The 25,727-nt window shown below is 47.7% G+C and overlaps 12 protein-coding genes across 12 annotated transcripts; 5 read left to right on the forward strand and 7 right to left on the reverse strand.

The window, feature by feature from the left end:
• Positions 1-25: 25 nt before the first annotated feature.
• Positions 26-1,456, reverse strand: FVEG_03465 (hypothetical protein; the record flags this gene model as incomplete). Its single annotated transcript, XM_018891074.1, has 4 exons — positions 26-518; positions 573-1,063; positions 1,138-1,225; positions 1,275-1,456. 4 exons carry the CDS (start codon positions 1,454-1,456, stop codon positions 92-94), a joined length of 1,188 nt encoding a protein of 395 aa, XP_018747520.1. The 3' UTR covers positions 26-91.
• A 750-nt stretch (positions 1,457-2,206) lies between these two features.
• Positions 2,207-3,016, forward strand: FVEG_03464 (hypothetical protein; the record flags this gene model as incomplete). The annotated part of the gene is made up of 1 exon (XM_018891073.1): positions 2,207-3,016. The coding sequence occupies one exon, from the start codon at positions 2,207-2,209 to the stop codon at positions 3,014-3,016; it is 810 nt and encodes a 269-aa protein (XP_018747519.1).
• Positions 3,017-3,413: 397 nt separating this feature from the next.
• Positions 3,414-4,514, reverse strand: FVEG_03463 (hypothetical protein; the record flags this gene model as incomplete). Its single annotated transcript, XM_018891072.1, has 1 exon — positions 3,414-4,514. The coding sequence occupies one exon, from the start codon at positions 4,512-4,514 to the stop codon at positions 3,414-3,416; it is 1,101 nt and encodes a 366-aa protein (XP_018747518.1).
• Positions 4,515-5,682: 1,168 nt separating this feature from the next.
• FVEG_03462 (hypothetical protein) lies at positions 5,683-7,472 on the forward strand (the record flags this gene model as incomplete). The annotated part of the gene is made up of 4 exons (XM_018891071.1): positions 5,683-5,872; positions 5,927-6,334; positions 6,389-6,934; positions 6,985-7,472. 4 exons carry the CDS (start codon positions 5,683-5,685, stop codon positions 7,470-7,472), a joined length of 1,632 nt encoding a protein of 543 aa, XP_018747517.1.
• A 65-nt stretch (positions 7,473-7,537) lies between these two features.
• Positions 7,538-9,604, reverse strand: FVEG_03461 (hypothetical protein). The gene is made up of 2 exons (XM_018891070.1): positions 9,388-9,604; positions 7,538-9,289 (listed from the first exon to the last, which is right to left on the reverse strand). Exons 1-2 carry the CDS (start codon positions 9,480-9,482, stop codon positions 7,684-7,686), a joined length of 1,701 nt encoding a protein of 566 aa, XP_018747516.1. The 5' UTR covers positions 9,483-9,604; the 3' UTR covers positions 7,538-7,683.
• Positions 9,605-10,187: 583 nt separating this feature from the next.
• Positions 10,188-11,194, reverse strand: FVEG_03460 (hypothetical protein; the record flags this gene model as incomplete). Its single annotated transcript, XM_018891069.1, has 2 exons — positions 10,188-11,091; positions 11,142-11,194. 2 exons carry the CDS (start codon positions 11,192-11,194, stop codon positions 10,188-10,190), a joined length of 957 nt encoding a protein of 318 aa, XP_018747515.1.
• Positions 11,195-12,318: 1,124 nt separating this feature from the next.
• FVEG_03459 (hypothetical protein) lies at positions 12,319-14,207 on the reverse strand (the record flags this gene model as incomplete). The annotated part of the gene is made up of 6 exons (XM_018891068.1): positions 12,319-12,449; positions 12,508-12,738; positions 12,797-13,553; positions 13,595-13,692; positions 13,750-13,929; positions 13,985-14,207. 6 exons carry the CDS (start codon positions 14,205-14,207, stop codon positions 12,319-12,321), a joined length of 1,620 nt encoding a protein of 539 aa, XP_018747514.1.
• Positions 14,208-15,047: 840 nt separating this feature from the next.
• FVEG_03458 (hypothetical protein) lies at positions 15,048-16,368 on the forward strand (the record flags this gene model as incomplete). Its single annotated transcript, XM_018891067.1, has 4 exons — positions 15,048-15,073; positions 15,127-15,566; positions 15,644-16,169; positions 16,329-16,368. 4 exons carry the CDS (start codon positions 15,048-15,050, stop codon positions 16,366-16,368), a joined length of 1,032 nt encoding a protein of 343 aa, XP_018747513.1.
• Positions 16,369-17,075: 707 nt separating this feature from the next.
• On the forward strand, positions 17,076-18,999 carry FVEG_03457 (hypothetical protein; the record flags this gene model as incomplete). The annotated part of the gene is made up of 4 exons (XM_018891066.1): positions 17,076-17,607; positions 17,662-17,799; positions 17,853-18,123; positions 18,174-18,999. 4 exons carry the CDS (start codon positions 17,076-17,078, stop codon positions 18,997-18,999), a joined length of 1,767 nt encoding a protein of 588 aa, XP_018747512.1.
• Positions 19,000-19,293: 294 nt separating this feature from the next.
• On the reverse strand, positions 19,294-20,546 carry FVEG_03456 (hypothetical protein). Its single transcript, XM_018891065.1, has 2 exons — positions 20,474-20,546; positions 19,294-20,420 (listed from the first exon to the last, which is right to left on the reverse strand). The coding sequence occupies exons 1-2, from the start codon at positions 20,528-20,530 to the stop codon at positions 19,338-19,340; spliced, it is 1,140 nt and encodes a 379-aa protein (XP_018747511.1). The 5' UTR covers positions 20,531-20,546; the 3' UTR covers positions 19,294-19,337.
• Positions 20,547-20,654: 108 nt separating this feature from the next.
• On the reverse strand, positions 20,655-22,423 carry FVEG_03455 (arylsulfatase; the record flags this gene model as incomplete). Its single annotated transcript, XM_018891064.1, has 3 exons — positions 20,655-21,278; positions 21,333-21,652; positions 21,700-22,423. The coding sequence occupies 3 exons, from the start codon at positions 22,421-22,423 to the stop codon at positions 20,655-20,657; spliced, it is 1,668 nt and encodes a 555-aa protein (XP_018747510.1).
• Positions 22,424-23,139: 716 nt separating this feature from the next.
• Positions 23,140-24,639, forward strand: FVEG_03454 (hypothetical protein; the record flags this gene model as incomplete). Its single annotated transcript, XM_018891063.1, has 1 exon — positions 23,140-24,639. One exon carries the CDS (start codon positions 23,140-23,142, stop codon positions 24,637-24,639), a length of 1,500 nt encoding a protein of 499 aa, XP_018747509.1.
• Between the last annotated feature and the right edge of the window lie 1,088 nt (positions 24,640-25,727).

Consider the following 25,727-nt stretch of genomic DNA (forward strand, 5'->3'; position numbering starts at 1 on the left):
CGAGTGAATAAGGATTGACGAGTTTTGGAAGATGATCATCACAGCATTTTCTCTTATTGTGAGGGGATATATAGAAGTTCAATGGCAGATTCTAGTTATGGCTATTAAACATTCCACAATTTCCATTACTCAGAAACAACCCTGAATCCGCTGCAGTGGTTTGCCCGTTCACGCTGATGACAGCCTGGCCGGTATAATCGCCAAAGGCGCAAGTAGCATGAGTCGATATTATAAGTAGACATTGCCGCCCGGCCTGGTTGCTTCCATTGAACTCTGACATAGCGCAAAGTGGTAGCGCAGCACACGCATTACAGCAAGCCAGCGGAGTAGTAGCAGAACCACTGAAAGCTTGGTAGTATCCCTGAGAAAAGGGCACCGTCGCTGATTGAATACCGAAACCGAGATCACTGCCGGCTATGTTGTTCGGAACGCTATTGGAGTCGGTGTTGACACATTGGGCATAGACAGTCGCCGTGTAAGTCGGAACGACGACTGTGTTGGTAGAGGTGCTCCAGGTCCTGCGACTGTTAGAACTGGCCAATTTAGATAATCCCCTGTTCAAGACAACTTACGTAGTTGTGGATGTAGTGATAGATGTTGATGGAATTGTACTGGTAGTCCACGAAGTTGACAAGGCATCAGGGGTACTGAGCCAAGACGTTGAAGTCAAGGTTTTGGTAGTTGATATCGTTGTTGTTATCGGGTCTCGCGTGACGAACTGAACCTTGGTAGCCGTACGAATGACTGTTGAGCGTACCCAGGATGTCACAGTAGTAAGACAATTCACTTGTTTGGGGTATGTTTTGGGCGACGTCTTTGGCGCTCGCTTGCTCTTTAGTGCTAAAGGAGAAGCAGCACCTCCCAGAGCATGGCGTTTCTTCTTCTTGGCGGCGCTGTTAGGCAGGCTTGAAAAGATTGGGGTGAAGGCAGATGGAGTCGAAACTGTCGTTGCGCCAGGCATGGTCAAAGTTGAGGTTGAATCAGTCGACGTTGACGATGTGATGACAGATGTTGAAGTTGAAGTAGTGACACTAGTCGTGACAGTTGTGCTTATAACGACATCCTTAATTTGAATCATTAGTAAAGACACTATAGACTAAACCAAGTAATTCAACGTAAGAGGGCACTTGTACTTACTGTTGACTGAGGAATACTAATTGTAGTGGTAGTAGTCTTAAAGAAGGGTTTGAAAGAAGTCTTTTTTGGAGGAAGAACAACAATAACACTAGTACAGGATTAGACAAGTAAATAATCCAAGGCTTGGAATTACTTACGGCGTTCTGTTGACAATGACCTTTAATTTGCCTGTAACTGTCCGGGTCTGGCTAACAGTTGGGACTGCTTTACCAAGTGGAGCTGTTGCAACTATTGTAACACAGCTCTGTTGGCCATTTGCGTAGCATCCTCGCAAAATGCCAAGGACACTGAGGTAAAGTATAGCACTTGTTGACCACATAGTTATCACTTTAACGATGTCATTTCTTAGGAGGGGAGGCCTGTTTCTCTTATAGATTATATCCTTTAAAAGGCCAAGTAAATATATATATATACCTGCTGTTCATAGCTAGCTTTAACTATAAAAGTGCTTCTGGAAATCATAGTTTAAATAACATACCAGCAACTCAAACTGCCCACACTTGATCTTATCTAGCGGGCTCTAGTCTCAGAAACTCATCTCATGCGGACCTTATATCAGCGTATAACTAGCAGGAAAGGTCGCTTAATTGGCTCTGCTACGTTTTGATAGGAATGCAAGGCCGTAGTTCAGAGCCTGGACTGCATGCCGTTTTACCCGCTGTCGGAAAGAGCCTAGTTTCTCAACGCTTGTACAGTAGTGTCAAATTGAAAAGTGCATCCGGCTGCTGCAAAGGAATAAAATTGCCATGTTTAATTGGGGGCAGGGCATCTAGAACAGTCGATCGGAAGCGTTATGCGACTCAAGTTACCGATGGTTCGGTTAATTCAAAATCGGTTAACCCGTTCAGATAGTAATGACAGGAATGGTCGGTTTCTCAAGTAAATCATCTCTCGGGGCAGGTTGTTCCGTGCCCAAGTTGGAAACGTAAAGGCTAATACTAATTGAGAAAGGCGTTGAATGTCTTGCTTTTGATAAGACAGATAAACCCGCTTTATACTTTCTTTTATATTACTTAGGGAAGTGGTCAAGATTAGATATTACCACCTGTCTCAAACCCCAATCGCCGCTATGAACGCCCAGTCATACCAATTACCCTCAGAACTTGCTGCCCAAGTGGCATCCCTTCCTCCACCACCGCACCTCCTCCTCTTTGGAGACTCCATCACCCAGGGCGCCTTCTCACTCCAGAGCGAGCTAGCGAGGCGGTATGTTCGACGAATCGATGTACTAAACCGTGGTTTCGGTGGGTACAATACAAACTCAGCTTTGACACTGCTGCCGTCATTCTTCCCAGCACTGGCACCTTCGAAAACTGTTCCTCGCGTCGCTGCTATGACGGTTCATTTTGGCGCAAATGACTCTTGTAGCCCTGGTGAGCCTCAGCATTGCGACCTCGACACCTTCAAAACAAACGTCAGGCGTATTCTGAACTGGGAGGGTGTGAAGCTTCACAAGACCAAAGTACTGCTTGTGACACCGTCTCCAGTGGAAGAGTATCGGCTGCCACACGATGGTCAGGGCAGGGCAGACCGAGTGGCGATGTATGCAGACGCGATTCGGGATATTGGAAAGCAGGAAAACGTACCGGTCGTTGACCTTTGGACTGCAATGATGCGCACTGCTAATTGGCAAGATACTGCGGTTGAGGGAATCTTGCCTGGGTCTTCAAGGACAGTCCCCAGTGTGGAGCTTGGGCGACTTTTCTACGATGGTCTTCACCTGAACGAGGAAGGGTATCGGATCTATATGGAAGAGCTTTTGCGTGTTCTTGAAGCGGAAGTTCCCGAATGTCGGATACAAGTCACCGACGAGTGGTACCCCGAGTGGATTAGGTTTCACCCCCCGTCATCACTAAGTGTAGATGAAGACAAAGCCTGATTTGCTTTAAAGAGGCGGCGAGGTAATAAGGCATAAGCAGAGAATAGACAGCAGGGATATTACGTCAAAGGTGTTTATTCTTAGAGAATAATGCGGCATAATATGTGTGAGGCGTGTGATGTGAGCATCAGCGGTGGGGTATATCAACTCAAAATAACACTCTGGGCGAATCAGTTCAGGTAGTATACGGCATGCTACATTCTATACTGTAGAAGATAATTGACTGATAGCTAAGGCGGTATATAGGATAAAGTTAATATGTTACTTCAGCTGCCGCAAGGCTAGTCCACAAGCGGTGCCGTATTCTGCTTTGTCCTTTATCACTGATGAAGCCATGGAAATTGGCAATAACGCCAATCGATGACACAACAAGGAACCTGACTACCTAGGAATCATCCTAGTTTGAGCGATGAGAGGAGGCTCGACGTTGGGGAGCAGTTGAGACAGCCTTTGTGCTTATGGCCTCAGCATGGTCAATCACCACATCCTGATACTCCTGCGTGCCATAGAAGATGGCATAGTCATCGTAAGGGCTTGAACCACTTGGAAAGTTTGTCCCGAATTGCCAAAAACTATCATACGCAATATCGCTATCAATGATCGTTTGTTGCCACTCTTGCAGGATAGCTGTGCGGTTTGAGGCTGTGCTCTCAACACCATATTCCTCTAGAACGACAGGTTTGCCGTACTTGAGCGCCAGTGCCGCGTGGTCACGGATCCATTGGTTGCCCCAGGGATACGTGTAGCCCCAGCCGATTGGGTACATATGAACAGTACCGTAGTCAAGTGTTGAGACCTTCAGATTGGCTTCGAAATCGATTCCCTCGGAGCAGGAGTACGCATAACCGAGGCTAGTGTCGTTAGAACAGAGCCAGCCTTCGTCGCCCAAGGACACACGATTTTTTGTGTCTAGAGATTTTATGAAGCTTGATAGATTTGTGGCCCAGTTGGTGATTACACTGGTGTCGCAGTTCTGGCACCTTGGTTCGTTGCAGAGCTGCCAGGAGAAAATGGCGGGAGAGTCCTTGTAACGATTGACGATGAAGGTTACATAGTCCTTGTAGGCTTTCTGGGCCTCTGTGTGGGTCCAAAAGGTCTCGTGGGTGCATCCAAAGTAGGCACAGTAAGTGTTGATCCCGCCCAGGTCATCCCAGTTGTTCAGCATGGGAAGAACCAGCTGGATGCCGTGCTTCTCTGCGGCAGCGACAGCGGCGTCAAGGCGCGCGATGCCGTTGGTGCCATTGTTGATCGTGATGGTTTTCTTGGTCGTGTCGAGGAACTGAAAGTAGACAGGCTGATCGGTTCCTGTGTTGGTGTTGCCAAATGCCCAGACGCGAGTGACCTTGAGTCCACTGTCGGCTATCTGAGACATGGCTTGTTCGACATCGTCATCTGATGTGAGGTGGCTCATCCACCAGGTGTTGGTGCCAGCGAAGTATTGGTTCTTCCCATCGATGTTAAAAACCGGTGCAACCTCTCTCTGTCTTGGCCGGCTCATTACGGCCGATGCCGCTGCAAGAGCAGTCAAAGTGAGTGAAATGAATAATCTCATCGCTGTTGAAGAAGCAGGTTTCCTGGACTGGACGCGTAGTCAGTCGGATGAGTGATTCGGCCTGCAGTGAGCAGTGGCTATTTATCTAGAGGGATTCATATATGTAGTCGTACATGAGTCTCACAGGATAACGATGGCTCCCGGTGTCTTGATGTAGAACAAGGGACTGAAACATCCTCCGGGGACAGTAAATTGAACGCGCCCCAACTTTGCAAGGTCCGAACCGAAAGTGGTAATATTTCTGCGTATCATCTTTGGGGTGAGTGAACAAGTTTGCCCTTTAACCCGTTGACAATTTTTATCAAACCATACTCCCGTCAAGGGTGCTATTACAAACTGATTGCAAGTGGCATGGACCTGACACGTCGATATTATATAACAATAATAGCCTGGCACTATCTTCCTGCTATTACAACACTTATACGATGTGAAATAGAAGGTTCCTTATTATCGAGGATATCTCTTGACGCATTTACATTGTAGTACCCAGTGTATAGCATTGTTGTCCTCTACGCACTTCATCGTGTCATGTCCCCTTTACCAATGGCTCATTGCATGCTGTATCCCTGTCGGTCTGCCTCCCCCGTACTTGATCATTCGATCATTTGACGTTGTATTGTGTGCTTTAATCGATTATCCCCCGCGGGGAAGCGGATCGACCCTTGTGGTGGAGTTTTCGTACTCCAGGTCAACTAACGCATTCAGGCGCGGTTAGTCTCCTTCCGACCCTATTTAGCCTCGGTTCCCGCTTCAAGTCAAAGACGGTCCAGCATGATTATGTGGGAATATCATCCACATGTGCCGGCCAAGTGACCAATCCTAAATCCTCAAAGACATAGCTGCAGCCATGGCCACTGATGACCGTCTCCTCCACCCAACTTTACTCGTTAAGGCGCGGGTAGCCTCGTCCCGGACATGCATCCAGCATCAACTTACCAATTCGGTTCAGTTAGGCTTGCCCCGTCCCCGCATCTAACAGAGCTGATTCGGCATGGATGTGCCGAACAAGACCATGACATGGTGATAGATATTTAAGTTGTTGTAATCCACAGCATTATGCCTTGATTATCTTTTTCTACCCACGGAATCCCTCTTCAGCAATTCCCATACAATAATGCAGAAAGAAGACGATAAAGTTGAGGCCGTGGAGAGGGTTCCTGAGTCAGCAGCTGCTGACCTGGCGACATCTAAGACAGCAAAAGTTGAGAACGTGGCCTATAGTGATGCCATTGCTAAAGACAACCTCTCTCCGCGCGCAGCGTCCATCCTCAAGCTCTATGCGATTATTGCTCTTGTCACTTTGAGTAAGGCGCCTGATAACAATAAGCACATACCTTACAGACACTGACAATTGATAGACAATTGTGGTAATGGCTTTGATGGAACTATCATGTCGTCCATCAACGCTATGGATCCCTTCCATGAATTCTTCGGCACAGAAATGCAAGGTTCTTCGATTGGAGCTGTCTTTGCTCTCTACAGCGTCGGAAACATTCTTGGCTGTCTTGTTGCCGCTCCTGCTGCCGACATGTTTGGACGAAAGTTCGGCATGATCACTGGATCAATCTTTGTCATTGTTGGCACCGTGATCCAAGCGGCGGCCCAGAATGTAGGAACATTTATGGCGGGGAGACTGTTTCTCGGTTTCGGCTGCACCATCGCGGTAACTGCATCTCCTATCTATCTAGTTGAGATGGCCTACCCTTCTTGGCGAGGAACTCTGGCTGGCCTGTACAATGTTGGCGGTTGGTATATTGGATCCCTTAGTAAGTCTCGGTTATAGAACAAAGTTGGCGGTCCTTGAACTGACATGATGCCAGCATCAACATGGACTGCCTATGGAACAGGACGATTAACTTCGAATTGGTCCTGGAGGATCCCCATCATTGTTCAGGTCGTCCCCGCGACTATCATCCTTTGCGGCGTATGGTTTGTCCCTGAAAGCCCGAGATGGCTCATGAGTCACGGCAAAGAAGAGCAGGCACGGGCTGTGCTCATCAAGTATCACGGAGATGGAAATCCCGAATCAGCTGTTGTAAAACTCGAGCTTGACGAGATGCGTGCATCCATTGAATACCAGGCAGAGATTGAAGCCAGCCAAAAGTGGTGGGATTACCGGATGCTCTTCGACAACAGGGAGAACTTGCACCGGTTTTACTTGTTGTTCTTGGTCGCCATCTTCAGTCAGTTTATCGGTGGTTCTGTCATTACCTACTACATGCCCGTCATTCTAGAGAATGTTGGTATTACCAGCTCTTCTCAGCAGCTTCTACTCAATGGAGTCAATGTCATTTTCGGCTTTTTCAGCGGTGTCGCGGGCTCATTTGGCGTTGAGAAGTTTGGACGCAGGCCTTTGTTTCTTTGGGGTGAGTTGACATCCATCCGTGTCGCGTACAACCATGGCTGACGTTCCTAGGCACCTTCTTGACAGGTCTCGTTTACATCCCCATCAACGTCATTGCAGCCAAAGCTCACGGTCACGTTGACACATCAACTGGCTACGCCTTCATTGCAATGATTTTCTTGTATGGCATCTTTTGGTCCTTTTGCTGGACGCCTCTGCAGTCTCTATACCCAAGCGAGGTCTTACGCAATGATATTCGAGCCAAGGGTATGGCCGCCTCTGGCTTCTTCAGTGGTGTTTCTGGGTTCATAAACACGTATGCGACGCCCGTCGCTCTCCAAAAGATCGGTTGGAAGACATACACTATTTTCCTCATTCTGCATTTTGCGGAATGGGGGATGATGTATTTCGCTCTGGTCGAAACTAAGGGTCGGTCTCTCGAAGAAATCGATGACATCTTCAAATCGCCCAACCCTGTCAAAACATCTAAGCAGAAACACGAGGTGTACATCAAGGAGGGTGCAGGTGTCACTGCCGACTTGGGCGCAAAGGAAGCCTAAATTAATTTGCTGTTCCAGGAGATAAGATGAACAGGTTGCACATTGTCATGTATATCACCTGTGATGGCCTCTTCTCGTGCTCTTTTCGATGCCAGAACCAATTGTGTGTTCGAGTTCCGATTTCGGTCGTTTGGTAGTGTTGAAAGTATGCCTGTTACTAGATAGGACCGAGACACATAAGAGTAAAAGTAGTGTTGTCTCAATATCATCATTACCATCGAATAGCCCTGCTCCGCCCAGCAACGTCATCGAGCTTCTCCCGCCACGTCCGCAGCACAGCGCGAGCCTCTCTCTGTCCTGTAAACGCAAATGTAATGTTAAATACCCGAAATATTGGATCAACCTCCTCTAGTCTCTGCCCATTCTCTTCTCCGCCTCCTGTAGTCCCAGGATACAAGTTTTGCTCCAGCCGGTATTCACACGCCGCCTCCTTCTCTCTGTCCATGATAGCCTCTGCGAGACTTGCAGAGATTAGGCTGTCCCAGCCACCCTCCAACCGTGGACGCCGAAGTAAGGCCACAGCGCGGCGGCGAGTTGACTGTCCGATACCACTATGGGCGACGAGAAAGAGGTGCTGTGTATAGGAAACTCGTCGGGTCTTTATAGAATCGAGGTTCATGACCTGCTCGGCGAGGTCGACTATAGACTTGTACAAGGCGGGAAGGTCATCTTGGCGCTTAACCAAGTCATGCTCCTCAGGATCCTGAATCAGGAGGAGGCGATTGGACATTTGGAAGAGGTGCAAGGGGAGCATGGTATGCGGCTCCAGTTGGCATGCGTCTACCTCGTGTTGGAAGATCTCGATTGCTTTGCTTATTTCTTTATAGCATCGCGTATACGGCTTTTGTCGTGCAGCCAGCATTGTTAGTCCTGTCGATCCGGATACACCGGACTGAATATCCCCGAGCTGTTTGGCATGTTCTTGGGAGAATAGGATGAGCCCAGTGAAGAGAGACTCAGCAGCGCAGTATGCTTGATTGATAGAATTTGGTGTTGGACGATGCGAACGACGAGGTGCTGTATAGTAGCGCCATGTATTGAGTGTTTTGTTTTGTAAGAGCAGGGTCGGACTCTCTGTCATGCCGCCATGGTCAAGCGCGTTCAAGTGCAGCTCGAGGTTGGCCAGAATGGACTGAATCGGAGCAATTGACACCGGAACTGACGAGATCCAATCCTCGTCTTGGGCAACATTCAGAAGTTTCTTTTGATTCAAAGTTGCCCTGCCTTTGTTGGTGAGACTTTGGAGCTCGCAGAGAAGATTGCATCCGGCTTGTAGATGTAGACGCGTCTGATCGTGAAGGCCTTTGATCGTGCATACATAGGTAAATATAGTGCTGACGACAAGCGCTCTCCACCGATCGGCATGTCTTGGCGACCTTGAGTCAGTAAGACATCGGATGGCTGAAGTGAACTGCTTCAAAGCAAACATGCTACGTGATTCCTTGCCACGTTCTGCAAAATCCTCATGAGCAGAACCGAGACTGACGACAGCATGCCAAATGGCCGCGTCGGACATGCAGACGCGCGGCACCTCAGCGAGCCAAAAGTCGGCATAGAAAAACCCGGCTAGAGATGGCGCCGTGACCTCTAGAAAAAATCGATAGCTGCGGACCTCTTCGGGGCTCTGTCGTGGCAGGATGAGCTTGAGATCAGCGGCGGCGTTGAGGGAGTCAGAGGACTGGGGGGGAGGTGATGTGGAGGTTGATGATGAATGGGATGAAGATGGGGGCAGAGAAGTGTACCCGTCACATGTGCGGCCGGTGGACGTACAGCGCACACAGGCAGGTTTTCCCTGGTCGCATTTTACCCTGCGAGTCCTGGGAGAGTCATATCGTTAGATTGTGGGAGTGCATATAAGGCAAGGAATACACGCAGTAGCAGCGACATGGCGTGCATATAAGTCGTCCAAACTGACCTACAAGTCAAACAACCCGTCTTAAGTTTGCGGTGATACGCCCGCCTTGGCCGACTTGCAACAGTTGTGGCCGATTTGGAGGGAATATCATCCATGGCGTAGCAGTCGACATTCAAAGGTTTTCAGGTCCAAGATGGCGGACAAGAGCGATCAAAACATCCACCTAATCTCTGTGTACTGTATCAATTAGCTATTTGCACGAAAATGAATACGCAAAAATGGGCTGTGCGAATTCATCCAATGTCAATTGGTCTCGGCCGTTAGGGAAATTAGGTGATACCGTGATGATGACTCGGATTATCGATTTCCCCATCGAGATTTATGCTCTATTAGTACTAACGTGGTGAAAAATGGAACTTTGCCATGACTCGAATTGAACGATCCGGCCAATCACGGAACAAGTACAGCCAAAGTCCATGCTGATTTGCCTGTCTCTTGGCTGAACCATTTTATACCGCATTCCTTTACATCCGTGCTATGTACTTGTATCGTGTGACGAAATGAAAAGCTTCGTCATCTTGCGACTGGAACGCCGAGATACTGGTCCAGATCACTTCAAATATTATTCTGAGGACTTGATTTGCGACACGAGTTTCGCGGCCTAAAAACCTTCTTACATCTATACAACATATACCGTATAAAACCTTCTTAAAAAGACCGTTGCGATAGGCTTCTGATTTTACTCAGGAAGCTTATCTGATACCACCATCTATCCTCCATCGTTGAACTCCTGGTTTCTCTGTCTCAATTGCGTCGTAGTGTGAGATGAATAGAGATAGTATTAAGACCAACCCTATACCTCACACTGGTGTAGGTACTCCGAATTTGTTGAGAGGAGTGACATCAGCCTTTGTGGGTACTATTCTACCAACGAGGCCTGGCTTGAATTGTTCTCGAGGTTGGGTGATGTGCCAGTTCATCAGATCCTCCTCTGTCACACCATTCTGCATCAAGCCGCGCCTGATGCTCTGCTCTAGAATGCTGTAATTGCCATCCGCACGATGTAGATGATGAGGCTCCTTCAAACTCGTCTTTGAGTTTGTTATGGCACGGAAATGCTTCTTCTCATTGCGCGTCGGGGAGTGAACCAAGAACGGATGCAACAAGTATACATCGCCAACTTTGCCTGTCCCCAGTTCGAAACGGCCGTTGGCCCGAGCAACTTTGTTCGACCAATCTAAATTGGTCCCGTTGGGATCATCGAACCGCGGATGGCCTCGAGGGAGCAGGTCTGGGTTGGTGCCCTCAGGGTGGTCATATAACCATTTTGCAACAGTGCCTACAGTCCCAGAGCAGAGAGCGGTAGGACCACCACCTGGTACTATATCGGTCCAAAGTGGCACGCAGAAGATACCCTGCTCCGGGCTGTCGAGATAATGGACGAAGAACTGCCCATCAGTATGGAATTGGTCCAGGCCCTCCAGCGGCGATGGCTTGCCCTCATAGGCAGCATCTCCAAGGTTGACGATGTAGCCGTTGCTCCAGAAACACCCCTCAGGGTCCAGACGGTGCTCCCCGCCAGAGAGCTCGCAGATGGCTTCCCAAGCCTTTGGGGCAAACTCAGATGCCTGAACCCACTTAGTAGGCTTGAGGTTAATTCGCCACTGCTTCCAAGTTGATTTATCATTCAGGTTCACGCCGAGACGTTCTTCAACGTCTTTTATCAGCGGCGCAGCCTGCTCGGCCGTAAAGGCACCTTCAATTCTACCGGGTGTTAGGTATTTGGCACGCTAGGGTAGCAGAGTTGAACATACTTTAACCAGCCATTCTCAATGAAATGCTGCTTTTGTTCTTCGGTGAGACCCATGATAGGCGTTGGTAAATCCTGAGTTGATACTGATTGCTGGTTGAGAATAACTTATGATGATATCGATTTGTCCCTTATGTTGTCTAGTACTCACAAGGTTTATATATCATGATGAAAACTGCTTTACCGTAATAAATGCATTGATCCATCGGCATCACGGGCCGGTTCCATGCATCTGGTTGTCTCCTAAGCAATGTAGGCCTGACGGTGTTACGGGCCGGTCTTCTGTATTTTGCTATCTCATAAGTGATACATGCGTGAGCATGCAGATATGAATATCTGCAGACTTGGTCATGAGGCGTCAAGTTGTAATCTCATCAGTGATGTAAAGTTATCGGCACTACGGGCCAGTCTTCTGCATGTTGTTATCTCGTGATTGATATATGCGTGAGCATACAGATGTGACCATCTGCAGAGCTGGTCAGGAGGTGTTAAATATATTCGTGTAACCAAGATAGGCTTGCATCGGTAATACTTGTACCATGTCTATCATGCTGTAAGAGTTGTAGCCTTGTGACTGTTCATAGTAACTTGACAGGAATATCACTATTGTAGCAGATCAGTTGCCATTCTTATCTCGGAATGATTACAGAAGTTTGTAGTATGCATGACTGTATATAATCAGGTGATCGTTCAAAGAGAGCAGGTCCTAAGATAAGCAAGTGATAGAATTTGCCGATTTGCATAAGGTGATCTAGGATGCACGGATAAAATTACTCAAGTCCGCGGGTGTAACTCTGAGATTGACATTCCAACCACCCTCTGACTTCAGCCAGTGCATGAGTCTCATCTTAACTGGTATGCCAAGCAGTAGACAAGCAGTAGACAAGCTTACCCCCGCCCTGAAAATAGTTACACAAGCATTAATACGAACCTCTATGCATCTATGTCATAGTAGATAACATCTACCTTATGCAGCGTCTGACTTAGACCCTACTATTCGCTGAATTAAGTTCTACCGCTAAAGACCAAGCCTTGTAAATGTGATATATCACTATTGGACTGATTTTTGCTATAGGGCGAATAGGTACCTATGTAATTTATTTTAGAGTAGATTAAAAACATTACTTAGTAACTGTATAAGGTATCTATAGTGATAAATGCAATTTCACTATGAAGAACTATTACGCTAACTTCTTTGTCCCAGATCCTGCATTTCTGCGCTCAATAGAGTCCCTTGCCATAAGCTCTGTGGCAGTTGAGCTCTCCACTGCAAGTATAGTCTCTACAGCTAATGACTTCTCTTCTTCAAATACTATTGCATATACTGTTAGCTATATAGATGAATTGCGTCTTACGTTTTGTTAACTTACAGAATGTTGCTTCCTCAAGCGTTCTACCAGCAGTCTCTGGGAAGAAGAAGTACACAAAAACAACTTCATACGCAAGAATGCAACAGTAAATGATGAAATACCGCCAGCTTATATTTGCAAGACCAATTGGATTGACAAAGGTGGTGAGAAACTCTGCAGAACGTGCAAAGAGCTGGAAAACAGCTATACCACGAGACCTCTCAGCGTAGGGCCAGATCTCAACAAGATATGCTGAAACTAACTGTTAACATTTTGGCCTTAGTATTATGGAATGGACTGATCAACTTACTGTATGTAACTGTATTGAGGGCGAGACAGTAACAAGGTGAATAAGCGAATAATAGGAAAATGCTAGCCGCACCAGCAGCATCGTTGGATCCCCCGTTCTCCTTTGCTGTAATTGTCCTCTCCATGCTAATGGTGTAGGTGGAAAAGCAGATGAGCAAACTAATGGTACAGGCTAGGTACATATGTCGACGTTTGAACCGACGAACGAGCATTGACGCTGTGAACGAGCATACAAGACTCCAGCAAGACAAGCTAACGTTGATAGTCTGCTTGAAATAGGAAGAATCATTGCCCGTGATCTGCAGCAGGTCGCCGAGGTAGTATGAGATAAGAGTCGATCCAGACCACTGCGTGAACAGGCCTAACATACAGGTCGTCAGCAAACGTCTTCGCATGCCTGAAGTTGCGCCAAGGTCAAGCCATGATCTCTTGGTGTTTTGCATCTCGATGCGTAACGTTGACTGGATCTGTGCCATTTCCGCCTTGACAAAGTCAGATTCTTGTCCCTCAGCGTGGAACTTGACTAGAGTATGTAGGGCCTCTTGACTGCGGTCTTTGGCGACAAGCCATCTTGGGCTTTCAGGAACGAAAAATACAAAGCAGAGCTGGATCATCGGCGGGGCGATCTGGAGGAGTGACGGGATTCGCCAACCCCAATCGGACGATATGCCATTGGTACCGAAGACAATGCCGGCTGCAGTAATTTGACCGATAAAGTGCGAAACACTGAAAAGCGATGTCAAAACCGCTCGTTCCTTCTAACTATTAGCACGATGACGATAGATTGATAGGTTCATACCTTTGGGTATCCTAATTCTCCGATTAGGGAGGAGCCCGCTACCAAGCACGGCGGAATCCCGAAGCCAAGGATCAAACGTGCAGCAATATAAGAACCAGCTGCAGATTTTAATTAGTATACTGTAGTAGCCTTAGTCTGCGAGAGCAATGGAATACCAGAATTAGCGAATCCCTGTACCAAGGATGCGATGACCATAATGAATGACCCGATGAAGATGGACCAACGTCTTCCGAATCGATCATTGATGATAGGTATCAACGGCAGTGACATAATAGCACCTAGAGGATATGCAGCTGCGATAATGCCCTTCAGAGATCCTTGGGGATTGCCAAAGTCTACAGATGCAGGATTCGTCAGCGTAAATCATTGGACAGAGATAAACCAACATACAGCTGATCCATGACGGCAATATCTGCATAGCATTGATCATTTGGGCGTGAAACCCGGATGTCATCTGAATACCCATACATGTCGGGATCAGCATAAAGTAAAGATTTCGTAGGTTTCGTTTCTGATACCATGGCACTTTGTCTTGATTGGCCAGGTTGGTCACTATGGTGTTGACATCACCTTCCTGTGTGTTTGATGGCACGGCGACCGCTGAACGACTCATTTTCACTGCCTTTTCGTGATTGATTTGAGATGGAGATGTTTTGCTGATGTGGTGGGATGGTCAGAACTTGCTCAGGTTGGACTTGTCTCGGTGATGTTTTGTGCGATCGCATGCAGGTTGACACAGGCCGCGCGTCCTTCCTTACAAACTGTTATCTTTGTCTAGTTGGTTACATGCATGGTCTTACATATGCATTTTCCTTTTGTTTATTTATCCAGGGTTGCAATATGGCTAAATACTATACCTGCGATGCGACTGTGATTGCTTATACACCAACATGAAAAGCACCAACACCACCTGGTTTCAGGTAAGATCAGCATCGGTTGGAACCAGTAGGTTTCAAATATCTTGGCAATGAATTACTGATAAGTGTTGAAGAGAATGACCATAAGCAAAGATGGAGACTGCGTGGGAACGCGGGCCGGATATCCATAAGGGCCGATGTTGTGGAACGTTGCTTTTATCCACTTTGTTCGGCTTGAAGAATATGCTATCTGCAGTAAGACCATGATGGTACGGAAAATATCATCCGGCATTGAAGTGACTTTGGGATATTTCGTGGGTAATCCAGACAAAGATACTGACTCTTGGGATGTACAGCAGGGCTGGAGGATTAATTCACATGGGTAATGACGAGTCAACGGCCAGTATGTTGTGTTCTTGGACTATTGAGAAATCTGAGGGAAGCCTTGGGTTGGAATTTGGATATAATAAGACAGGATTGCCTTGATTATCGAACCAATATCTCGTTCACATTTCCTCCCTAGCCTCAAAACATCAATAATAATCTTTACTGCCAGAGACTGTTTAGTATATACTCTACGCTTAAATTAAAACAAGATGTCGGCTATTCTTGCAGGAATGTGGTAAGCCTCAGTGCTCCTCAGCCCTCAAGTACCATACAACTGACAAACAAAAGGCTATGGACTCAATACGACACCCTACTCACTAGAATGCGAATGAAGGAGTACAACCATCCAGTACCCCTTGAAAAGCCAACCTTTCCAACTGAGAGCGTGAGCATCCTGATACTCACCATCGACACACCGGGCGAATTTACAGACACGCTGCACTCCTGCCTTGCCAGCCAGCCCAAGGAGATTATTGTTGTTACGATCCCTCGTGATCTTGCAAGAGTTAAATCACTGGCCTCTCCTGTCCTCGAAAAGGCCGGGAATGTGCCCATCTCCATTCTGACTGTTCCGAAGCCTGGCCGACGAACACAGATGGCTCTTGCTGTGCGAGAAGCAACTGGTGATATACTGTGTTTTGTTGATGACGATACAGTATGGCCAAGCAATAATGTGTTACCGTATCTCCTCGCGGGGTTCGAGAACCCAAAGGTCGGGGGCGTTGTCGGTAGACAAAGGCAAGGTGAAATATAAAACCCTGGTTGAACCACGAGCTAACTCCCGTAAGTGCTTGGATTCCCTCAGAGCGACAGAACCCTGATGTTCTCACTCCCTGGGAAGTCGCAGCTATCCGAAAGCTATCAAGCAACAATGAGAAACAGATGCTTCTCCATGCCAGTGGAGGTGGTATATGGTGCTTAGTAGGTCGGACCATGTTACTTCGAACTGCCGCTCTCAAGTCGGGTACATTCCTGGATGATTTGACGAACGAGATCTTCGGCGGCGGGCTCCTCCAGACGGGTGAAGATAGCTTCATAACCCGTTGGCTGCGTCGGAATGGGTGGGAGTTGTTCCATCAAGACGCACGCGAGGCTGAAGTGTTCACCGAGGTCAAAAGCGACTCCACCTACGTTAGCCAACTTATTCGTTGGCGACGCAATGGGTTCCAGGCCTTTATCAATCAGCTCTTTATTGATCCCGGGTTTCGAAGGATCTATAAGAGGGATGCTTATTTTGCTCGAAAGCTTGCTGAGGAGTTTGGACGGCCTCTCATCACTCTTGTCCATCTCATTGGCTGGGGACTAGCCATCATGAACTCGCCCAGGATCGCGTAAGTAGACGATGCTATCTGCCCAGAATGTAACTTGTCGTTGTAAGTTATACCCAGACTGACTAAGAGAATAGTTTTTGTTTCATGGTTTGGTACTTGTTTCAAATGGTGAAGACCTACCGTTGTTTTCTTACCCTGTTCCCTTGGGTTGGAATAAAGAACCTCTGGGCCGCTATCGCTATGGACTATTCTTATCTAATTCTTGACTATTACGGTCTACTTACTGTCCGCCGAGAAGGATGGTTAACCCGTAATGATGAGTAAAATCTGATGCATGTACAAGGTCGACCTTCAAGTAACTTTACAACAATACATCTTATTGTTTAACCTAGAAAAAAAGCATATCTAGACTTCTCGTTTTAGCTCCCTAGCCCTATTACTTATTGTAATCGTTGGTTGTCCGCAGACAGAACTGAGGTCAAATTGTGCACCGCGGATACCCTAGATAAGCTCAGCCTGCTCAGGCAGTTAATAAGTTTCCATTCACGCGCTTTAGCCTGGCGCTATCAGCTCCCCCTCAACCAACCCGAGCGAGCCGGCCAATCACAGAACAAGTACAACCAAAGCACATTCTGATTTGTCTATCTCTTGGCGGTGTACAAGTAAGCATAACCATTTGTACTGTGTACACTGCATTTATTTACAATATGTCATTACAACTACACGAGCTCACATATTAGTCCATTGAGCGAGCCGGCCACTCAAATAGCTTGTCGCATATTCTACAATAACTCTTGGCCAAACTATCTCTGTTGTTGCCTTGGCGTAATGGAGATCCAAGCACCTACACGCGGGACCATTATCTCTGATCCACGCGCCTTCTTCTATAAGTTGATCAAGTTACCCGCTCTGCAAACTCATTTCTCCTGGTCTCTCATTCCAATAATATCCTGTCTCTATCCCATTATGAGGCACGTTATTTTTGCCCTAACTCTGGGCTTTGCTGCTTTTCTGCACCAGGCCAATGCTCAAGAGACCCCATGTCCTCTACTAGGTGCCATCTTCCCGCCCGTCCAGCATCCGCTCCAGTCCAGTGCGTTCTCTGATTCTATTGCTCTGCTCAACGCTACCTTCAACGAGCTTGACCGTAATGGCACTCTTGAAGGGTTCAACACTACATTCTACGTCCAGGCCTTTTCCGCCTCGGACACCCTTTTCCAGCATGGATACGTCCCTCCCTCTATGAAGAACTCCTTGACTTCAGGGACACTCAACAACGATACCGTGTTCCGCGTGGGTAGTGTCTCGAAGCTTCTTACTGTCTATACACTACTCGTCGAGGTTGGGATGAAACACATGAACGATCCGGTGACAAAGTGGGTGCCTGAACTCGCTCTTGCGGCCAGGAAGAACAAGGGTGATCTCACCCGCAAGGTGCAGTGGGACGAGGTTACTATTGGGCAGCTTTCCGGACATATGGCCGGCATCGGTCGAAACTGTTAGTACCGCCCCGAGAAGAGGCAAACTCGTCTCTTCTAATACTGGTATGTAGTCGGATTCTTCGATTTGAGTTCCGTTATCGAATCAACTCACCAGGATCCCGAGTTATATGGTCTCCCGATCCTTAGTAAGAAAGAAAAACCACAGTGTAGTGTCTCAGACCCGTCTCTGAAGCCTTGCTCCCGCAAAGGTACATATCCCTGCGCAGCTTGTTGGACGCTTTTGCTGATACGTTTCACACAGAGTTCTTCCAGGGCATCACGGCACAGAGCTTCTTCCCCATCACATCAACTGCCAACACCCCGGTTTACTCTAATATCGCGTACCAAATACTTGCCTATGCTCTCGAGGGCATGACGAGAAAGCCATTCGACAGGTCCTTTCAATCCTCCCTGCTTAACCCTCTGTCAATGAAGCGAACAAGTCTCGAGGCACCCAAGAGCAAAGAAAACGCCATGATCCCCGAGAATGAGCAGCTCTCATGGTGGAACATCACCACAGCAGATGGCAGCCCGTAAGTGCGATCACCCCCATTACACATCTCTGATGCGTAACCTTTCACAGCTATGGCGGCATGTTTTCTACTGCTGCAGACCTTACACGCATGGGCCAATCTATCCTCAGCTCTTCTATACTCAGCCCCTCCGAAACCCGCTCTTGGATGAAGCCCATTACCCATACCGCGGACACTCACATGTCTGTTGGTATGCCTTGGGAGATCCGGCGCACGTACATCCCCCTCGGCCGCAGCGGCACCCGGATCGTTGATCTTTACACAAAGAACGGCGCCATTGGCTTTTTCACTGCGATTATTGTCCTTTCGCCCGACCACGAGGTTGGTTTCGTGGCGCTCATCGCAGGAACTAACCGTGCCTACTTGCTAAGCTATCTTCCTGACCTCCTCGCGCAGACACTACTGCCAGCCGCCGAAAACACGGCCCGTGATGCCGCCGTTACGCGGTTTGCTGGCACTTTCGAGGGCCCCAAGAGTCGACTTACTGTTACCATGAGCGATACTCTCGTGGTAAGGAACTGGACTCGCGCTGGCGTTGACGTGCTGACCATGCTGGCCGCGCTTACATGGCCAGGGCTGGACTTGATACCAGTGCTAAGGCTATATCCAATGGGTTTGGAAGGAAGCAAGAGAGTCTCTTTCAGGGGTGTCTTTGAAGCTCACCTTGCCGATGAATCACCCTCAGAGGCTGAGACAAATGCGACAGAGGCAAGTGTTGGCCCTTTTAGTGGCGGTTGCCTGTCGTGGGGAGGAGTTGACTCGTTGACATATGGCAACATTGGGGTTGATGATTTCGAATTTGAGATTGATGATAATGGGAAAGCGATTGGCCTTACACCAAGAGTTATGAGGGAAACTTTGAAGAAGGTTGATTGAGTCTATCAAGGGCCCATGTACTATTCCCAAAGCAGCTACAGTTGTCCTAGTATCAGGTTCAGCCTTCTTCACACTTGGCTATTAGCAAACGTTGTGGGTGTTATGTGAATCAGATCTATAATGGAGGTTCTATAATTAAGAAAGAGTTTAAACTGGTAGCAGGAGCTGTCCTTCAGGCTATACGATATCCTTCTTTCCTAGCTAAGAGCTAAATATAAAGATATAACTGAGATCGTTAATCCATCCAGGCTTATATAAAAAATAATTATTAAGTATAATATTAAATGAGTTTATTTCAGGACATCTGATAAATACATTACCTAACCATAGTTATGATACTAATCTACTAAAATTGCCCATGACCAGTCCGAACCAATAATTTTTTTAATCTCAGCACAAACACCTTCTCTCCACCCTCTGGTTGCAAAGTTATTACCACTATTTCCATTATCCAGGAAGCAGCCATACGAGAGCAGCACAAGAGCTGCAGGCTCGTGATCTTCAACGAGTCTCATAAACTCTTTCCCAACTAAGCAAATCCATTGCAATGATGCTCGATGTGCTGGGCACCACTCTGACGTTTGGGCTTTTCTTACGAGCCATTTCATCAGATCCAAGGCGTCCTGGCAAATCTTTCTGATGTTCGGATCCTCTACCTGTCCTAAGAATGTCAAAGAATCAAGCATGTTGAGAACGGAATCGAGGGGCCCATGGTCTGGCGGTTCGCCCTCAGAGACAAATAGTATAAGCTCGTGACGCTCTGGCCTTATGACGCCATATGTTTCGGCGATAGCCCTGACGCCTCTTGTGAGCCTGCAAGTGACGAGCAGGTCGCTCAGCATAGTAGAAGGCTCGTCCTTAGACCGTAGAAGCTCTTTAACTGAGCCTTGGGCATAGGAGTTGATCATCATGAGAACAGAGGCAAGATGGCACACAGGGCCGTTATCGGTATTGGCTTTCGCTACTGCGTGTCTCATCATCCCTGCGGCGGCCTGAGAATACTTGAACCCCAGAGAAGCGTAGATATCCCTTCGTATCCGATCTCCTGGCGCGTTTGGCAGTGATAGATGGGCAGTGTGCGCTTGTTCGAAAGAGGATATGGCCAGTACTAGGTTCAGGATAACTGGATGATCTAATGCAAGGTGGACTACTTCGTGCTGCCAGAGATCCTCCGATCCTCGTTGATGAACAATGGCCTTGTGAGCAACTTGGTGCCAGTGACATAGCAGCTCTCTATCATGTGCAGTCAAGCCATATGTTGGAGATGGAGCAATTCGTTGGAAATGAGTCATGTCGGTGGTTGATTCCAGAGCCTGGATTGGTGGAGATCGCGTCCTGCTTCGCGATGACCTTTCTTGGGCTGTAAGGCTACATGTCGAGCTCCGACGGACGCAGGCTGTACATGGAATCGCTTCGTCACACTAAGATGGCTGTGAGCAATCATTCATCTTGGTCAGTCGACGTTGTTTATTACCTTGACTTTTCTCGTCTTGCACTGCAGGCAGCCAGTGCGTGTCTTTTTATAGGTCATTTCGACGATTTTAGACGGAATCAGCAGGTAATTGGGATGAAATTCTACTCTAAGTCTGGCAGTGATAAGGGATCTGGCCCATAGTTCCCAACACCATGTGGACCTCAATCACGCAATCGTTCCCTCAGAACGCGTCTTCCACTAACCCCGTCTCGGCAACGTACGTAGCCCAATGCACTAGCATTTCTTCCAAAATTTCAGGCCTCTTCTTTGATAGATCATGTTGTTCAGCAGGATCCTTCTCCACGTCAAATAGCTCCCAATTGTCGCCGCCTTGCTTTGCCAACAAAACTGCCTTCCAATTTCCCCTACGGATGGCACGATTACCAAATAACTCCCAGCCATGTATGTGATCCGCATCCTGATGAACGGTAGGATAATCTGTAGGAGATGAGAGATGGTTGACCCAGGACTTTCCTCGGGGATTGACAACTTCTCGACCTCTAAATGTTCGCCCTGGGTGCTGCACTTGTGCAAGGTCAAGGATGGTTGGAAGTATGTCCATTACTGTTGTGAAGGTGTGAGAAATAGACTCAGGAGCCGATGAGATTGGAGGGAAGCGTATGAGGCAAGGACAGCGAATGCCGCCCTCGGTTGACCATCCCTTAAACCCTCGAGAAGGCGCAGTAGCAGCGCATGCCCAACGAGAGCCATACCAGACGTACGAATCGTGTTTGCCAATATTTTCGAGACTATTGTCATAGTGTGCAGCTATAAGTTCTCCGAGTGTTTTGAATGATGACAAGAGCTAAGCTTTACAGTCAGTATGAACTTTCGCATTGAAAAGATGGGGTGGACAAACAGGTGCAGCTTCCAGAGTAGATCCTTCTGCGCCATTATCTGACATGAACAGGATGAAAGTGTTGTCAAGCTCACCAGATGCTTCAAGTGCATCTACGACTCTCCCAATATTCTGGTCAAGGAGGTCGACCATTGCTGCATAAACCTCCATCTTCCTCGCAGAAACAGCTTGCTCGTGGGCTGTGAGGTCTTCCCACTTCACTCCAGCTTCGAAGCCAACAGGAGGAGCTGCTTCGATATCAGCTGGCACAAGACCCAGCTCTTTTAGTCTGGCAAGCCTGTCTAGTCTGAGCTGGTCGGGGCCGTTGTCGTATTTTCCGCCTAGAATCATCAGTACCGAAGCTTGGTGGCGTGCACTGAGAGCTTACTGTATTTGTCTATAACATCTTGTGGCGCCTGCATTGGCCAATGTGGCGCCGTATAAGCCAAGTATGAAAAGAAGGGCTGCTCTTTTTCCTCTTCGGTTCTGTTGCTCAACATATCAAGTAACTTATCTGTGAAGAAATTGGTAGAATAAAAGTCATCAGGTAGGTCTTTCTTTCTATCCACAGGATTTTGGTTCTCCATCCAAAATCCATCCGAGGTCAACAGCATAGTATCTTGGTCAGCCTCGAATTGCGGTTCGTAGTTGAAGTGGTTGCCACAACCAGGCAAAAAACCAAAACTCTTCTTGAAACCTCTTGCACTTGGTGACACATCAGGAGTCATTCCCAAATGCCACTTTCCAGACATGAGAGTTAAGTATCCTGCGTCAGAAAGAATCTCAGGCAAAGCAGCCACTTTCCAGTTTAGGTATCCTTCATAGCCAGGCTTGTCGACGTAGTCAGGATACTTGCCAGTGAGGTTCTTCTTCATCTCGGCAAATTCGGCCATCTGACCAAGTCCGGCGATATGGTTGTCTGTCCCAGAAAGAAGCATTGCTCGCGTGGGCGAGCATGCCTGGGCGGTATGGAAGTTGGTCATGCGTATGCCATCTTTGGAAAGGCGGTCCAAAACAGGGGTGTCTATCTCGGAGCCATATGGCTTTACATCACTGAAGCCAAGGTCATCGGCAACGATGATAAGGAAATTGGGTCTTTTTGCAACAACCATGATTGCAGAGTAGGATAAGAATGTAGGGGGTTCAAGGACATACGTAGAGGTGTTGTGGGGTCGACTATCTCGACCGTTGAAACAGAATAAGGAGGTATTTTATATATGTAAGCAATCACACGTACTACGACTGGTATCACAGTCTGTCACGGGCCCCGGCTGAGACCTGCAAGCCGCCATCTTGAGATATTTGGCGGGGAGTATGGAGTAGGAAGCAGTTGGTTGTTCTCCGTAAATGTAACTGTCAAAACAACGCCCCCACTCACTAACCAACTCCAGCTTTTGGTGTGCCTCGGATGATGCTTCCATTGGCCCCAGATTCAATATTTTCCAAGCACGCAAGATTCACACGTCGATGGCGTCTGACACATCGGAGCTAGCCCTCACCCATGATAACGCTAAGCAAGCCAGAGAGGCCGGGCTGTCGCTCGGATCATGGCCTCATTGGTTTGTTCGATTCGGCTACGCAGCGGCTTCCATCATTGCAGGGTATTACAGATCGTTTTGTTCAGCTGCTCGTGGAGTTGACGAAGACTCGACTGCAATAGACTGAAAGTTGGAGTATTGCGAAATGCCTCGTCTTGATTGCGAGATGTAAAAGAAGTTGTGAGAATAATTATATATCCTCTGTCTTGTATTATGAACGATTGTCATGCTTGCACTGCTGCTTCAGCATTCAGAATTACCTTTTCCTACCAATTACACTCTCCCACATGATGATTGAAAAGGAATCACTTCCATCCACTGTGGATGACCACAATTCGGGTCTAGATAATGACTCCAATGTCCCTGAGCAGCAGTCCCTCATTGATTGGTCCGAAGGCGAAGAACGGGCTCTTGTTCGCAAGCTGGATCTCCTCATCATGCCTCTGCTTATCGCTGGCTTTTTTGTTTTGCAGCTCGACCGCGGCAACATCGGCAACGCCCTCACAGACTTCTTCCTCCCTGAAGTGGGCATCACTCAATACCAGTTCAACGTCGGAAACCAGCTCCTTAGCTTGGGAATCGTACTGCTAGAGCTGCCAAGTAATCTTGTTCTCTATCGCTTGGGTCCTCAGAAGTGGATTAGCTGCCAGATCTTTTGCTGGGGCTTGGTCGCCACTTTTCAAGCATTCATCAAAGGCAAAGGCGTCGGTGCATATTATGCTACTAGACTGTTACTCGGCCTTTTGGAAGCCGGCTTCATTCCTGCCGGCCTGTATACCCTGACGCAGTGGTACAAACGCAATGAGACCAGCAGACGCTTCACCGCCTTTTTCCTTGGCAACATGATTGCTTCGGCCGCAAGTGGACTTGTTGCCTATGGCATCCTCCAAATGAGAGGTATAGCTGGATTGTCTGGTTGGCAGTGGATGTTCCTCCTCGAGGGAATCATCACCATAGTGATCGGTGTTGTTTTCGCCCTTCTCATGCCAAACTCTCCCGCAAACCCATCAAACATCTTCGGCCACTTGTACTTTACACCGCAAGAGATCCACATCCTCACTAAACGTGTTAACCTTGACAATCCTAGCCAAGGTCCAAGACACAAATATGTGAAGTGGGTTGACATCAAGTCCGCCTTTTCCAGGTGGTGTATTTACCCGCAGCTGACTGTCTCCTTCTGCTGCATTGCCATTATCTCACCACTCGGAACATATCAACCGTCCATCATTGCAAGTTATGGCTACGACCGCCTTCAAGCAAACGCACTGTCATCTGTTGGCGGTTGGATTGTCATTGTCCTAAATCTATCGTTCGGATGGATTGCAGATAAAACTCGGAGGCGAGGCTTTCTGATTCTTATCGCTACTGTCCTGAGTTTTGCCTTCTGTCTCGCGACTAGGCAATTGGCCACGAGCACAAATCGCGATCTCAAGTATGGCATCCTCATTTTTACTACGATCTGGGGGTCTGCTGCTCATCCTTTGAATGGTTCGTGGCTCGCTGTCAATATTCGCAATCCTGCAGAACGGTCCATCACCATGGCTCTCCTTATCATGACTGCCAACGCGGCTGGTCTGGCAGGGGCTCAGATTTTCCAGGCTCATGACGCGCCACTATATAGGACAGGATTTACGGTCATTCTCACCCTGGCATCTATCGCCCTGGTATTCGCGATCGTGTCAAACGCGCAGTATCTGTGGCTTAATAAGAAGCTTGAGGCAAAGGGTCATTTAGAAGAGGAACAAGTTGAAGCGGCCAGCGAAGTTGATAGATGGCGGTTCTCGGTTTAAACAGTTTGCTGTTTTGTGATGTTAACTTATCCTTGGGGTTAGAGTCACGGATGGTCAACGCTAAAGGATTTGAAAAGTTTATATCTTTTAGCAGTTTATATCAGGTCCCCTGTTGTGCGTTATGTCGTTTAGCTTCTCAATACGACTTATGCTGGTAGCTCGTGAAGAACCCTTGGCTGTATAGGCTGCGCATCAGACTCCACTAGGACATGTTCGGGACCTGCATCAGCTTCCACAATCAATGGACCAGATGCTGGACTAGATTCTGGAGGGGTTTTGTTTTCTTGATCCATCATAATCATGTTTTTATCATTTCTCCGTTGTCTCTTCCGGCGAACAAACCAGAATCCAAGACCTGAAACGATAATAATGGCAATAACTGCTCCAACTACTGCGCCAGCTATAACACCAGCCGGCGTGCCTGACTTTTTTTGATCAGCATGGAGAGGAGGAGCTCGCAGCGAAAAGCGATCCGAATTGTTTTTACAGCAATCATTGTCTTGATCCAAGTTGCAGCAGTACTTATTCGAAGCACACTCTTTGACTTGAACCCATGTATTGTTTTTCTCTGAGAGCCGGATTAGTTAAATGCCGAGGGCTTCGGAGGTTGCAGTCACTCACTCATGGGGCATATCTTTTGGCATCCACTCCAATCATCACTTGCACAGGCAGCTCGATAGTCGTAGTGATCAGACCACGAACATAAGCCATTGAGCAAACATCGATCATCTTGATCTGTTGAGCAGCAAGTCGAGTAAGTTGTGTTCCTAGACCCGCATGGCTTGTACTGCTTGGGTGCCTTATTTCCATTTGGAAAGTAACAGGTTTGCGCCAATGTTGTGGAGAGTAGATTTAGCGAAATAAACAGTCTAGCAAACATCATCGTGAAAATGAGATGACTTATAGGATAGACGCTTGAAAATGAATGATGGAAGCAACTGCTGGATCTTAAAAGAGGAGATTTAGAAAATCATGTAAGAAACGTCAGAAGCGTAAGAAAGAAGAAAATAATTTAATAATTTAGCGGTGTTAACATGGTTAAAAATCGTCTAGGCTATGACATCACGTAGCCTTCAGGGCCAGGGGCA

Source organism: Fusarium verticillioides, chromosome 2 (assembly GCF_000149555.1).
Source record: "Fusarium verticillioides 7600 chromosome 2, whole genome shotgun sequence".
NCBI lineage: Eukaryota > Fungi > Ascomycota > Sordariomycetes > Hypocreales > Nectriaceae > Fusarium > Fusarium verticillioides.

What these genes read in the sequence shown, in the direction of transcription:
- FVEG_03461 (XM_018891070.1), bottom strand. Translation starts at nt 9,482, where the DNA reads ATGGATGATATTCCCTCCAAATCGGCCACAACTGTTGCAAGTCGGCCA. An exon ending in ACGGGTTGTTTGACTTGTAG is followed by an intron (nt 9,290 to 9,387) that starts GTCAGTTTGGAC and finishes TGACTCTCCCAG; the next exon opens with GACTCGCAGGGTAAAATGCG.
- FVEG_03456 (XM_018891065.1), bottom strand. Translation starts at nt 20,530, where the DNA reads ATGACCTATAAAAAGACACGCACTGGCTGCCTGCAGTGCAAGACGAGA. An exon ending in GCAAGACGAGAAAAGTCAAG is followed by an intron (nt 20,421 to 20,473) that starts GTAATAAACAAC and finishes CAGCCATCTTAG; the next exon opens with TGTGACGAAGCGATTCCATG.